General features: G+C 48.5%; 1 protein-coding gene across 1 annotated transcript; it reads right to left on the bottom strand.

Moving 5' to 3' along the window:
* Positions 1–3,226: 3,226 nt before the first annotated feature.
* On the bottom strand, positions 3,227–11,169 carry TMEM247 (transmembrane protein 247). The gene is made up of 4 exons (XM_041756941.1): positions 11,053–11,169; positions 10,053–10,391; positions 4,807–4,982; positions 3,227–3,290 (listed from the first exon to the last, which is right to left on the bottom strand). The coding sequence occupies exons 1-4, from the start codon at positions 11,167–11,169 to the stop codon at positions 3,227–3,229; spliced, it is 696 nt and encodes a 231-aa protein (XP_041612875.1).
* Positions 11,170–13,579: the final 2,410 nt, after the last annotated feature.

The following is a 13,579-nucleotide window of genomic DNA, read 5'->3' as shown; positions in this document are numbered from 1 at the left end:
CCCTTTACAATCAGCTTTGAAACTACTGAACCCAGATCAGATCAATTAAATCAGAATTTCTGAAGTCAGATCCTAGGCTTTGGTCTTTTTTTCCCCAAACCCCACTGAGTTAGAGTTTAGGTAATTTACAGGTCATCCTAACGAAGCCTGAAAACCTTAACCCACTTGTCTGTAGTCACCTGCGAAAATGGAATTGCAGACAGGACTGGGAAGTGGCCTTTGGAACCAAGTCTGTCTGCTCTTTCCTCCTGCGGGTTCCAGCAGTTTCCAGGACTCTAGTATTGTCCTAGAGCTTGGGGTTACAACCTGTGTGATTCCATCTGGGGAGCAGGAAAGATTCTTTCATCTTTCCCTCCCTAAACCTGCCTGAAACTTTACTATTAGTGTTTGATTGTTGGGACTTAAGCTGAGTGGATCTTTGAAACAAACCTGCAGGATCTCTTACATCCTCAGTCTTTAGCAGCTTGGTGTGAGTGGGCTGACCAGAGAGAGATGGGCGTGTGTGTGAGGGGGTGGGGAGGCACTGGGCCCAGTTTTTTGGAATCTGGGACTCAGGAAGGGGGAGAGACTCCAGGAGCAAACTTGCCTCATGCAGCTTCGCTGAGGGCACTCAGCACAGAGGGGTGTCCCTGTCTGGTCCCCAGCCCCAGGCAGGGCAGCTACCATGGATGTGGAAGGTCCTGGGGCCTCAGGCAGAGGTCAGCAGGATGAAGGCACAGCTGTTCCAGTTGTGTGTCCAGAGAAAATGATGACCTTCCTGCTGTGGTACGTGAATGAAACCTTAGGGCATCAATGTCACAGTGGGCCGGGCCTGGATTGGCTCTAACTGTGCCCTACCCCATGTCTCTCTCACTCCCACCAAGATGGGCGTAGGCCTGGGGGCATAGGAGCTAGGTCTAAGAAAGCAGGGTATGGTAGATAGAGTTGTTTGCTTATTCAATATCCATCCCTCTCTTTCCCCACACTGTCAGAATCCTAATTTTGTTCAAGGCCGCAACAGTGTCCAGGTGAAAACCTTACCACCTCAGATGCCCTGCAGCTACATGACCCAATCTGACCAAGGAGATATAAGCAGAAGTCTCTAGGTGAGTCTTTCTAGAAAGCTTATAAAAGATGCTTCTTTTTTCCCCTTCTTTTTTCTAACCTAGAGTTGTGGGTTTGATACCTATAGCTCCAGAAGCCCCCCCGCCTTTTTTAAAGATTTTATTTATTTGAGAGAGAGAGGCCAAGTGGTGGGGGGGGGGGTTGGGGGGTTGGGGGGGCGACAGGAACAGAGGCAGAGAGAGCAGCAGGCTTCCTGCTGAACAGGAAGCTCAGTGTTGGGCTTGACTCCAGGACAGTGGGATCATGACTTGAGCTGAAAGCAAATGCTTAACTGACTGAGACACCCAGGTGCCCCTACAGCAGCCACTTTAAGATCATGAGGCTGAAGGCCATGGGTGAGGAGGATAAAAGTCAAGTTAAGGATGGTGGAGCAAAAAGCAGCCTAGATCCTCTCTGATTTCCTAGAGCAATTTCACCAGTCATGGACTGCCTTACCTGGGACTTCTTAGTATGTGAGAAACATAAACCTCTATCTGGTTAAGCCACTGTGTTTGGGTTTCTTTTCCAGCTGAATACATTCCTCACACTCAAGACCTTAGAATGTTCCCAGAATGAAAATAGAAGGAGGTTGTTAAGGCAAGAACAAGGTCCCCAGGAGAGAGGAGGAAAGGAGGTATTTTTTTCCCTTTTTTGGAAGGAGTTACTATCTCACTCTACAGTCTTCAGGGATTCCATGTCCCAAGGGATTAAGTTCATATTCCTGAGAGCAATATTCAAGACTATAAAATTTGGCCCCATATCTATCTTCCAGGCCTGTTACCCTTTACACCATTTTTTGGAGCAGGGATGAGCCTTCTCTTTCTCCGGCATACTGTGTATACACTCCAACCCTGATCTTAGTTGTGTGAATTTCCTCTCCTTCTCTCCACCTGCCCCAGGCTTACATGGTCTTTTGAGAAGTCTTCCTATTATCCTGAGCTCCAGGGACCTCTTCTTTTATTTCCTCCATCACTAAGGTCTGTGTGCTGATAGTGTCCTAACATTTTCATGTATGTTAAGCTCATCTTGCCAGCAGGGCTGTGAAATCCTTCAAGGCAGCAGCTTGGGAGATGGTCGTGTAGAAAGCTCTTGTGTTTGGGAGTCAGACTTAGAATCCAAGATGATCTTGGGTAAGTCATTTAACCTCTCTGAGCCTCAGTATCCTCATCTGTGACATGGAGATAATAGCATATCTTCCTCCCAGGGTTTTGGTGAAGATAGTCTCCGTAAAGCATGTAGGAAAGTGCCTGGCACATTGGAGGTGCTCAAGAAGTGCTTGAATGTTGACTTATTGTCTTCTTGGTAGCTCTCGGCTATGCCCTCTTCCTATCCTGTGCAATTCTCTCCACCTTGCTCCCTCTCCTTTCTGATTTTCTGCTCTGAATTTGAACCAAGAGAACTTAGCCAAGTTTAAGGAGTGACCATGAGCTGTTCTCATTTTCCCAGAGGGCATAGTTTGGTTCTTGGCTTCAGTCTTCAGTCACAGTAGGAGGAACAGGAGGGAGATGTCATGCCCATTGCTAAGGATGTGATGTTAACTTATGAGATGCTAACTTACCTGTTCAAGGAAATTAAGTTTTTCTCTGAAGATTTGTAAGGAAAATGGATGTATCTAAGTCCAGTTTACCTGGCAATAGGGTGATGAACTTAATGGCTTTATAACACTTGGTATTTTTTATAAACTCCCAAATCCTTCTGCTATAACAAGTCAAATACCTGGGCCTTAATCTTTTTTGATATCCCGATTTCCTCCTCCTCTTACCTCAATCCTACCCCAGGAACCCAGATCAAATGCAATGCCTGTGAGAAAGGACCCATAGCAAAAACTATCATTCAAAGTTTAATGAGAAATGACAGTTCTGTGACTTTCAGGTAAATATCGGTCACATGCAGCTATAAATGGGGGTGGATGCACCGAATTGGGCGGAAAATGAGAAGCCACCATAGACTTCCGTGGCATGAGAATGTGTATTGACATTGAATCCCAGGGCGGTCGTCTTCTTTTCATGTGTTTTCACGGATCTCTCTCACAGAGCCCAAAGAGACAGAAGCTTATTCTTTAGTCTCTCTTAAGGCTGAGCTCTATGCCCCAGAAAAGGAGGGGGCATTTCAGACTTGCCCGATCACACAACTGTGTTCACCCTCATTGGCTTTGCTGCACTATCCCCAGGGCCTCCTGTGTCAGAGCCAGGCGCCAGTCCTCCCTCCTGGGCACGGCGGGTGGGGTCAGAGCAGCTGATGACCTGCTAGCAGGGGTGTGTGTGTGTGTGTGTGTGTGTGTATGTGTGTGTGTGTGTTAGAGGTCAGGGCCTTGGTGGGATCTGAATTCTTCATTACATACATACCAGGGACTTTATTTTGTGCCTACTCTGAACCCTCCAGTGGTCAAGGTCTGTTCCTTTTTATTGTTGTTGCCTCTTTATTTGGGTGGTTGTGTACATCTCTACTGTGGACAACTTTGCTGTGCAACTGTGTGTGTGTGTGTGTGTGTGTGTGTGTGCATTTGGGAACTGAGGGTTGGGCTGTGTGGTCTGGTTTCTTTTTCCCTCCTTCTACTTTGCACTAATGCAACCCTGCTGTCTTGCTCTGGGCCCAGCCAAGCTTTTGAGCCCTCCTTCCCTACCCCCCTGGGAGCAGGCTGGGGCTTTGCCTCACCTCCCTTGGGCTTGTACTGCTCAGTGGTCGGGCTAGCCTTTGCCTGTCCGATTCTGGTAGGTCTGTCCTGGGCTCCCTGGAGTGTTAGCAGCTCTCTTTGAGCTGCCTGTTGCCTGGGGGTAGGCTTCTAGCCTACGTAACTGACCATTATAGTCCTGCTCAGGCCCAGGGCTAAATGGACTCTCGTCCATGGTCTGGTGCTGCTATCCTGACATATTTGCAGAGCTGGGAGGAGCCTGGGGAGTCTTGGCTCCTGTATGATTTTCCTATTACTGCTTCAATGCAGTACTGTACACTTAGTGACTTAAGGCAACTCAGATTTAGTCTCTTACAGTTCTGGTGGCCACCTGTCTGCATGGGTTGGCCGGAGCCCCATTCCTTCTGGAGGCTTTTGGAGAAATTTCATTTCTGTGCCTTTTCTAAACGCTACCTGTGTTTCTTGGATCATTCCAAATTCTGCTTCCATGATCACATCCCCTTCCTTCTCTGACTCTCGCCCTCTCCCTCCCTCTTGTAAAAACCCTTGTGATGACATTGGGCCTATGGTGGAACCCAGGCTCATCTCCCCATTGTCTCTTGCTATGTAAGATGATGTATTCATAGGTTCTGGGCATGGGGATGTGCACATCTTTGGGGGGTTACCCCCGAGCCTACCTCAGCATCCCACACCTCAGACAAGATCTGTGCAAGTGAGTGGATGTGGTGGATCCCAAACCAACCTGGTCATGGTGTGACTTCTGTGATTCCCTAGAGACCCTAAACCTCTTCTCCCTCTAGAAACCTCCCTAACTTGGTAACTTCTAAAATCCGCCCCTCGGAGGGCACAAAGCATCTTCCTCTGCACTGAGAACTCAGGCTTCATACAAGGCCTGAACACATTTCTTCACACTAAAGTGTAAATGGTTTGATAGCAGAGCCTTTCCTAACAGGGAGCTCTGACAGTGGGGAGGCTCATGTGAGGGAAGGAGGAGGAAGGGAGGCCGGAGGCTGACTTGGGTCATTGCCTAGTAACCCACAGGCACGGAGGTTCCCAGTGATGGAGGGAGCAAAAGCACCTGCAAGTATGACCATAACGTTTTAATCAAACAGAGCAAAATGGCCGCGATGCAGAACAGGTAGTGCTTGGAGAAGAGAAAGAAGATCATCTCCTTGGTGACATAGATTATGTGTATAAAGATGAAGCAGTACAGGAACATGGCAAACTGGTTCTGGGGGAGCAGGAGGTCCTGGAGGCCTCCCGAGAACTGTGGGGGAAAGAAGAGAGTGTAGCTGGCCAAACCAGGCTTGGGTACCAGGCAGGTCTGGGGGTCAGTCCTGCTCTTGTCCCCTGGGGAAAGTGACCTTGGCCAGGTGGTCTTCCTCACCTGAGGAAAGGGGAACCATGGCCCCCCTCACAGACTATAAGAGGAAGAGTGGCCAGGAACTGAAACATTCCCAGTGAGGTCACTGGCACGTGCAGGGAACTGGTGGGTTTGCACTTCTTCAGTTTGCCCTTGTTCCTCCCGAGCCAGGTGCCAGGTCATACCTTCCTTTCTCTGAGCCACACAGGTGGCAGTCTCTGTCAGACTCTGAGATCCCCAGATCTGGACACCAGATCTTAGGAATGTTCTCTGGATGTCTTGCCCGGACACTCAGCCTTGTTTTCTGGACAGCGGCACAATGAGAGGGCATCCCTTGGGCACAAGTGACTGTTTCTGACTGTTTCTGGTGGCACATGTCTCACAGGGTCAGTTTGTGGTCTATCAACCTAAGGTTGGGTCCCCCTGGAGGACAGGTAGTAAGAGAGATAGGGCCTCCCTAAACTCACAGTATTGAGGGTGGGGAAAGCAGCTTGAGTTGTCTGGCTGAGTCTGCCTGCGTATTGCTCATTTCTGGAATCTATATACTTGAGGTCCAACAAGCCCCCATTTTAACTGCAGAAAGCACCAACATATAAGTATAGCAAAAGCTGATATAACTATTTTGATCTGTAGTTAAGAAGGCATCACCCGTGGTTTATTCTTTAAAATATCTTTTAAAATCATGCCATGCTTTTTGTAAGCAGGCAGATGGCAGGGACCGTGGTGCCCTAAGCTGGCTAGAAACATACTCACAGAGGTAGTTTTCAATACAATGGAATCTATCTACCCACCCATTCATGCCAAAAAGGAGAGAATGGGGAGGAGGCTCAAAAATCAAGTCAGCTGACACATAGATCAATGGAACAGAATAGAGAACCCTGAAATGGGCCTCAACTCTATGGTCAACTAATATTTGACAAAGCAGGAAAGACTATCCACTGGAAAAAGGACAGTCTCTTCAATAAATGGTGCTGGGAACATTGGACAGCCACGTGCAGAAGAATGAAACTAGATCATTCTCTTACGCCAGACACAAAGATACAACTCAAAATGGATGAAAGATCTAAATGTGAGATAAGAATCCATCAAAATCCTAGAGGAGAACACAGGCAACAACCTTTTTGAACTCGGCCACAGCAACTTCTTGCAAGATACATCTATGAAGGCAAGGGAAACAAAAGCAAAAGTGAACTATTGGGACTTCATCAAGATAAAAAGCTTCTGCACAGCAAAAGAAACAGTCAACAAAACCAAAAGACAACCTACAGAATGGGAGAAGATATTCGCAAGTGACATATAGGATAAAGGGCTAGTGTCCAAGATCTATAAAGAACTTATTAAACTCAACAGCAAAGAAACAAACAATCCAATCATGAAATGGGCAGAAGACATGAACAGAAATTCCACCAAAGAAGACACACACATGGCCAACATGCACATGAGAAAATGCTCCACATCCCTTGCCATCAGGGAAATACAAATCAAAACCACAATGAGATACCACCTCACCCCAGTGAGAATGGGGAAAATTAACATGATGGGAAACCACAAATGTTGGAGAGGATGTGGAGAAAGGGAACCCTCTTGCACTGTTGGTGGGAATGTGAACTGGTGCAGCCACTCTGGAAAACTGTGTGGAGGTTCCTCAAAGAATTAAAAATAGACCTGCCCTACGACCCAGCAATTGCACTGCTGGGGATTTACCCTAAAGATACAGATGCAGTGAAACGCCGGGACACCTGCACCCCAATGTTTATAGCAGCAATGTCCGCAATCACCAAACTGTGGAAGGAGCCTCGGTGTCCATCGAAAGATGAATGGATAAAGAAGATGTGGTTTATGTATACAATGGAATATTCCTCAGCCATTAGAAACGACAAATACCCACCATTTGCTTCAACGTGGATGGACCTGGAGGGTATTATGCTGAGTGAAGTAAGTCAATCGGAGAAGGACAAACATTATATGGTCTCATTCATTTGGGGAATATAAAAAATAGTGAAACGGAATAAAGGGGAAAGGAGAGAAAATGAGTGGGAAATATCAGAGAGGGTGAAGGAACAGGAGAGACACCTAACTCTGGGAAACGAACAAGGGGTAGTGGAAGGGGGGGAGGGCGAGGGGTGGGGGTGACTGGGTGATGGGCACTGAAGGGGGCACTTGGCGGGATGAGCACTGGGTGATATGCTATATGTTGGCAAATCGAACTCCAATAAAAAAAAAATCAAGTCCGCTTTCTACCTGCCAGTAATGCCCAAAACACAAAACACTATTGTAAGCGATAACGGAAGCCTGGGGTTGTGGACACACCACTCTTGGGGCAACCACCTAAAACGTGAGGGCAAATCAAGAAACCCAACGGGGCAGAAAACGGACTCTAGTGATACCATTTCTAAAGTGACTATAGCAAGGCAGGTTGAAGACCAGAGGAAGAAACCCAGTGTTCTAGTGGGAGGGGAGGTGCACAGGGTGCCTGCACAGGTGGTCTGCAGACCCGCCTCCGCTCTGGGTCCGGGGACTTCCTACCGCCAAAAGCAGCCAGCATGTGTTTTGAGTCTGAAATGCTGTGGGTGATAATCATGATTTTGACAACCAAACATGCATTTGTGAGACCTTTTAGACTTTTCACACTTTCAATGGTCTATCTCTTTTGAGCAGAAGACAGACAGCAAATAAGACTATATACCAAGGGTTTCCAGCTCATCCAGCAAGGGTAAGATTTTCAAACTAAAAAAGGGAAAACAAATATGGTTAGAAGGAGGCAGAGAGCAAAGGCATGCTACACTAACCACAGGTGCCATAAGTAGTTTCAGGCTCTAACTTGTGACACATTTTACTCCACGATACTGAGAATAAAAACCCCAACCCTGGAAATGGAACTTATTTGTGAGAAATCAAAGATCTCAGGAAATGTGCCAGGGTCTTAGAAACAAGCAAATATTTTCTAGATTTTTAAAAGGAAGGGAAGAAAGATGGATTCTGGAGATCCCAGTTCAATAAGCTTGACTTGGCTCAGCAAAACCATTCAGTGTATAACTAAACAAGTATTTTGTGAGCAGGAAAAAGAAAATTGTTAAAACCCAGCATGTGTCCATTGAAAACAAATCATGCAAAACCCACCTCTTTTTCTTAAAAAAATGAAACAAAACAAAACAAAAAATCGGACCAGTCGATTAGGGAAATGCTATAGGTAGTGTAATATCTTAATTCTGGGAAACCATTTGATAGTGTGTCTCAAGATAGTTTTTTGGACAAGGTAGAGAAATGTGAGCTGGATAAAATGTAACTCAAGGGTGCTGATTAATGGAACATGGCTAACCTGTAGGGAGATCTTTTAGTGGTATTTACTTTAGGTCATATCCTCCTCAACAATTATAGCAATGACTTGGAGAAAGACAGAAGGCAAGTTTCTCAGAAGTGAGGATGACTCAGAGCTGGGAAGCATAGCTAATACATTACATCCCAATAAAATTGAAAAGTGATGAATGCACATTGTTGCATTTAGGTCAAGAAGTGAATTGCATGAGTACATAAAAATGGTAATAGCTAACATTTATTGAGTGCTTACCTAATGTGCCAGGCTCATTGCAAAGTGCCTCACATGCATGCTCTGCTTTACTCCTCGCTGCGACCCTAATGAGGTAGGGACTACTTTCTAGAGGAGCAAACCAAGGCTCAAGGAGGATTCGTAACTTGCCCAACATCACATGCTTTACACATGGTAGAGCTAGAGTTTTAACCCAGGACTGATTTTAAAGCCCAAGCAACATGCTTTCAACAATGGCAGCAAAAAAAAAAAAAAACCAAAAAAAACAACAACAACAAAAACCAACAAAAAACAATGGCAGTTTTCGTTATTCAGGATTTACGGTGGCCCAGTCACCCAGTACTAAGCCCTTTCCGTCCCATTTGACCAAAAGTAGCTATCTTTTCCCCACCTAAAATGGATTAGGGGAGAGTGGTCCATTTCTTGGCCAAAGAAGCCTAACATCTTTAGTTGGCAACAAGGCAGAGCAATCCGACCCACAGAACAAATGCGGCTCTGATAAGGGGAGGTGAGGGTTGTATGGAAATCCACTGCGCGGGCTGCAGTGGGGCTCCCACCTCCTAAGGAGATGCAGAGGGATAGAGAGTGACCGCAATCCAGTCACGGAGGAAAGGCTGTGACTTTCCTCGAGATGGAAAGCCACAGGCAGGGTGGGGGACAGGTGGCTCTGGGGCCCCTCCCGGGGTCAACTCTCCTTAAAGAGTTGATCTCAGCTCATAGGGGAAGCTCTGGGGCAGCCAACAGCCCACGTCTGACAGAGGTGGGGTGGTGGGGGTGGAGGGTGGGGAGGTGGAGGGTAGAGGGGGGGGTGGAGGGGGATGGAGGGTAGAGGGTGGGGGGGTAGAGAGGGGTGGGGGGTAGAAGGGGGTGGTGGGTGGGGGGTAGAGAGGGGTGGGGGGTGGAAGGGGGTGGAGGGTAGAGGGGGGGTAGAGAAGGGTAGGGGGGTGGAGGGTAAGAGGGGTGGAGGGTAGAGGGTGGGGGGTAGAGAGGGGTGGGGGTGGAAGGGGGTGGAGGGTAGAGGGTGGGGGGTAGAGAGGAGTGGAGGGTGGAAGGGGGTGGAGGGTAGAGGGTGGGGGGTAGAGAAGGGTGGGGGGTGGAAGGGGTGGAGGGTAGAGGGTAGGGGGGTAGAGAAGGGTGGGGGGTGGAGGGTAGAGGGTGGGGGGGTGGAGGGTAGAGGGTAGGGGGGTAAAGGGTGAGGGGGTAGAGAGGGGTGGGGGGTGGAAGGGGGTGGAGGGTAGAGGGTGGGGGGATACAGAGGGGTGGGGGTGGAGGGGTGTGGAGGGCGAGGGGGGTGGGGGGTGCAGGGGAAGCAGGTCAGGTGGGCTCCCCACGCTGGGCAGGGAGGGTCCCCCACCATGCGGGTCAGCCCCCAGGCCTCGGGCCAGCACCGACCGGGCACCTACCAGGGCACCTACCAGGGCACCTACCAGGCGGGGCGTGGCCTGCTGCTGCAGCTGCTCCATCACCTCTTCGTGCTGCCGCTGGCGCTCGTTCTCCTCGTGCAGGTAGCGGAGCCGGGTGAGCTCGAACTCCATGCGCACCTTCTCCAGCTCCATCTCGGTGTTGCGCTCGGTCCCCGGGGGCTCCGGGGCGGCCGGGGCGGGGGCCAGCTCCCCGAGGCCCGGTCCGTCGCCCGCCTGGCCCTTGGTGGTGTGGCCTGCCTTAGAGGACGGTGACTTGGGGGGCCCCGGGCAGCCTCCGTCTTCGCAAGCTTCCATCTCCTCCAGGTGGTTGTAGGAAGAGTCTGGCTTCGGGGACTCTGCCTCCTGGAGCGGTGAGGGGGCGCCTCAGGGGTCGGGGCGGAGTGGGCCTGGGGGCGCCCCCATGCCACCCCGGGCACCTCCACGGCCACAGGCCCCAGAGGACTGGGTGGGATGGATAAAAGAAGGCTGTGACCCGTGAGGACCTAGCCGGGGTTGTAAGCGGAGGTGTGCTCACCGGGGGTTACAGGGAAGCGGGGAGCACACCCACGTGAGGCGATGGGGCCCCCAAGCTGCAAGGGGAGGCCTGTGGGGTTGAGGTGGAAGTCTGCCTTCCTGGTTACCTGCCCAGCCCCACTCTGTGTGACTTGGAGACCAGTCAGACACCCACCCTCCTGGGGCTCCAGAGGGAGGAACCCAAACATAGGGGACCTCCACAGGGCTGTGGGGGAGCCAGGTCCCATTCACAGAGGGAGGAAAGGGCCCCGAGTGGGGTGAGATGGGAGAGACCCAGGCCAGCCTCAAGTGACTTCACAATATTATCTAGGGCCACCTGGTCCCTGGTGAGAGCTGGGGCCATTATGGGGTGGGGTGTACCTCACTTGCTCTTCTCGGCAGCTCTCTGGGATCTCCTAGCACTCAGCTACCTGGGGCGTGACCCCATGGCACTCTCCTCCCCATGGAGGGACAGGCTAGGGCAGTGAAACAAGGCACCACCCCCCCTTACCAAAGAGGCTCTTGATTTCCCTTCAGACATGGGGTCATCGGGCACCACCTTGGGGAAAGTTGGGCAGCTTTCTCCTGCTCCCCGGGCTTCCATCATCTCCCTGTCCTCCGCTGCCATCCTGAAAACCACGGTGCTGCCAATTGGGGCCAAAGGACATCTTTTGAGCTACTAACATTTGGTCTCACCAGATTGTACAGCTGAGCCTCCATCACAATCCCCTGTCCTCATAATAACCCACATTCTACTAGTTGCTAGGGCCCCTTTGAAAGAGGGTGTGACTCACCTTTGAGGTCCATTATTAGGAACTGCAGGATGGGCCTTTGGCATCCTAGGGACTGCTTTAGAAACTAGAATTCCAGCCCTTGAAATCCAGAGTTCCATAGTTTGAAATCTCCTCCCTTGGGTCCCTCTCCTAAAGGTAAATTGTATTGGGATGAGCTATAGTTAGCTCCACAAACTCTGTTATAACAGGCTGAACCGTGTGCCCTCCTAAATTCATATGTTGAAGCCTTGACCCCCAATATCTTAGAATGTGACCTTATTTAGAGATAGAGCCTTTCTAAGAGTGATTAAGTTAAAATAAGGACATTTAGGGTAGGTTCTAATCCAATATGACTGGTGTCCTTATAAGAAGAGGAAATCTGGGCATGGGCGTGCACAGAGGAAGATGGTATGAACCTAAGGGAGAAGAAGACCACCTACAAACCAAGGAGAGAGGTCTTGATATCATCAGTCAGTATTCTTCAGAGAAACAGAACATATATATATGATTTATTATAAAGAATTGGCTATGTGATTGTAGGACTGAGAAGTGGCATGACCTGCTGTCCATGATTGGGAGTCCCAGGAAAGCTGGTGGTATAAATTCTAATCCTAGTCCAAAGGCCTAATAGACAAGAGTGCTATGGGTTAAGTCCCAGTTCATGGCCAGGAAAAGACCAATGGCTCAGCTCAAACAGTCAGGCACGAGAACCAATTTAGCTCCTCACTTTTTAGAAAACTTTTTAAAAAAGATTTATTTATTTATTTATTTATTTATTTATTTATTTATTTATTTATTTTAGTGAGTGTGAGTGGGAAGTGGCAGAGGGGGACAGAGAAGAGAGGCAGGAAGAATCTGAAGCAGACTCCCCACTGAGTGCTGAGCCCAATGTGGACCTTGAACCCACAACTTCTGAGATCATGACCTGAGCCAAGATCAGGAGTTGGATGCTCAACCGACTGAGCCACCCAGGCACCCTATTTAAAAAATTTTTTTAAAGATTTATTTATTTATTGAGAGAGAGCACACACTAGCAGAGGGAGGGACAGAGGAAGAGGGAGAAAGAGAACCCTCAAGCAGATTCCCTGATGAATGCAGAGCCTGATGCAGGACTCAATCCCATGACTCCGAGATCATGACCTGAGCCAAAATTTAGTTGGATGCTTAACCGATTGAGCCACCCAAGTGCCCTTCTCCCACCTTTTTGTTCTATTCAGGCCCTCAAAGGATTACACGATGCTCATCCACAATGGATGGGGTCATTGGCTTTACTCAGCCCACCAATTCAAATGCTAGTCTCTTCCAGAAATACCCTCACACACACACACTGAGAAGTAATTTGGGCATCCTGCTGCCCCATCAGGTTGAGACAAAATTAACCACCGCAGGGCTGGAACAGACTCTTCCCTCATAGCCTTTGGAAGGAACCAACCCTCTGACGCCTTGATCTTGGACTTCCAGCCTCTAGAACTGTAGGAAAATACATTTCTGTTGTTTAAGCCACACCAGTCTGTGGTACTTTGTACTTTGTTGTGGAAGCCTTAGCACACCCCATTATTCATTGAAGGGATTAAGGGGGACCAAAAAGAAACCAGGAGGCTGGGAAATATATTTTGCCATCTTCACTTTTGTGAAAATGACAAAAAAAAAAAAACATTTTTGGTAGTTGGAGGCAAAATTGCATTATAGAAAGGGAAAGGATTGCCTTTGAGTTTTAGCTTTACTCCTCTCACTAGCTGTGTGTCCAAGGGAAAGTTCTTTTACGTGTCTAAGGCTCAGTGTCCTCATTTATAAATGTGCTCCACTGCAACACTATATGAAAACAAGATAGTGTGTTTGCCCACTACCTGCCCATACAGGGGTAAGTAAATGATGATGATGATCATCAACATTATAAGGGGTCAGTTTGTCACTGGAGAAAGAAAGTGCTTAAGATCTACCATCTTGCAAATCTGACAATTTGAAAACCATGGTTTTTGTCTCCCAGCATTATGATAATGACCAGGGAAACTGTCTCACAGTTACCATATAAGGTGTTGCTACTGCCTCAAGCCCTAGAAGTAGGATTGCTAGAAAAATACAGGATGCCCAGTTACATTTGGATTTTAAATAGTTTTTTGTATAAATATGTTCTAAAAATTGCATGAGATGCCCTTTTATTAAAAGACTCTTTCTTGTTTTTCTGAAATTCAAGTTTAGCTGGGGATCCTATATTTTTATTTGTTAAATCTAGTGGTCTTAACTAGGAGAGACCAACCCAAAGAA

The sequence above is a fragment of the Vulpes lagopus genome, chromosome 5 (assembly GCF_018345385.1).
Source record: "Vulpes lagopus strain Blue_001 chromosome 5, ASM1834538v1, whole genome shotgun sequence".
In the NCBI taxonomy this organism is placed as follows: domain Eukaryota; kingdom Metazoa; phylum Chordata; class Mammalia; order Carnivora; family Canidae; genus Vulpes; species Vulpes lagopus.
This window is presented reverse-complemented; position numbering and strand designations above follow the sequence as displayed.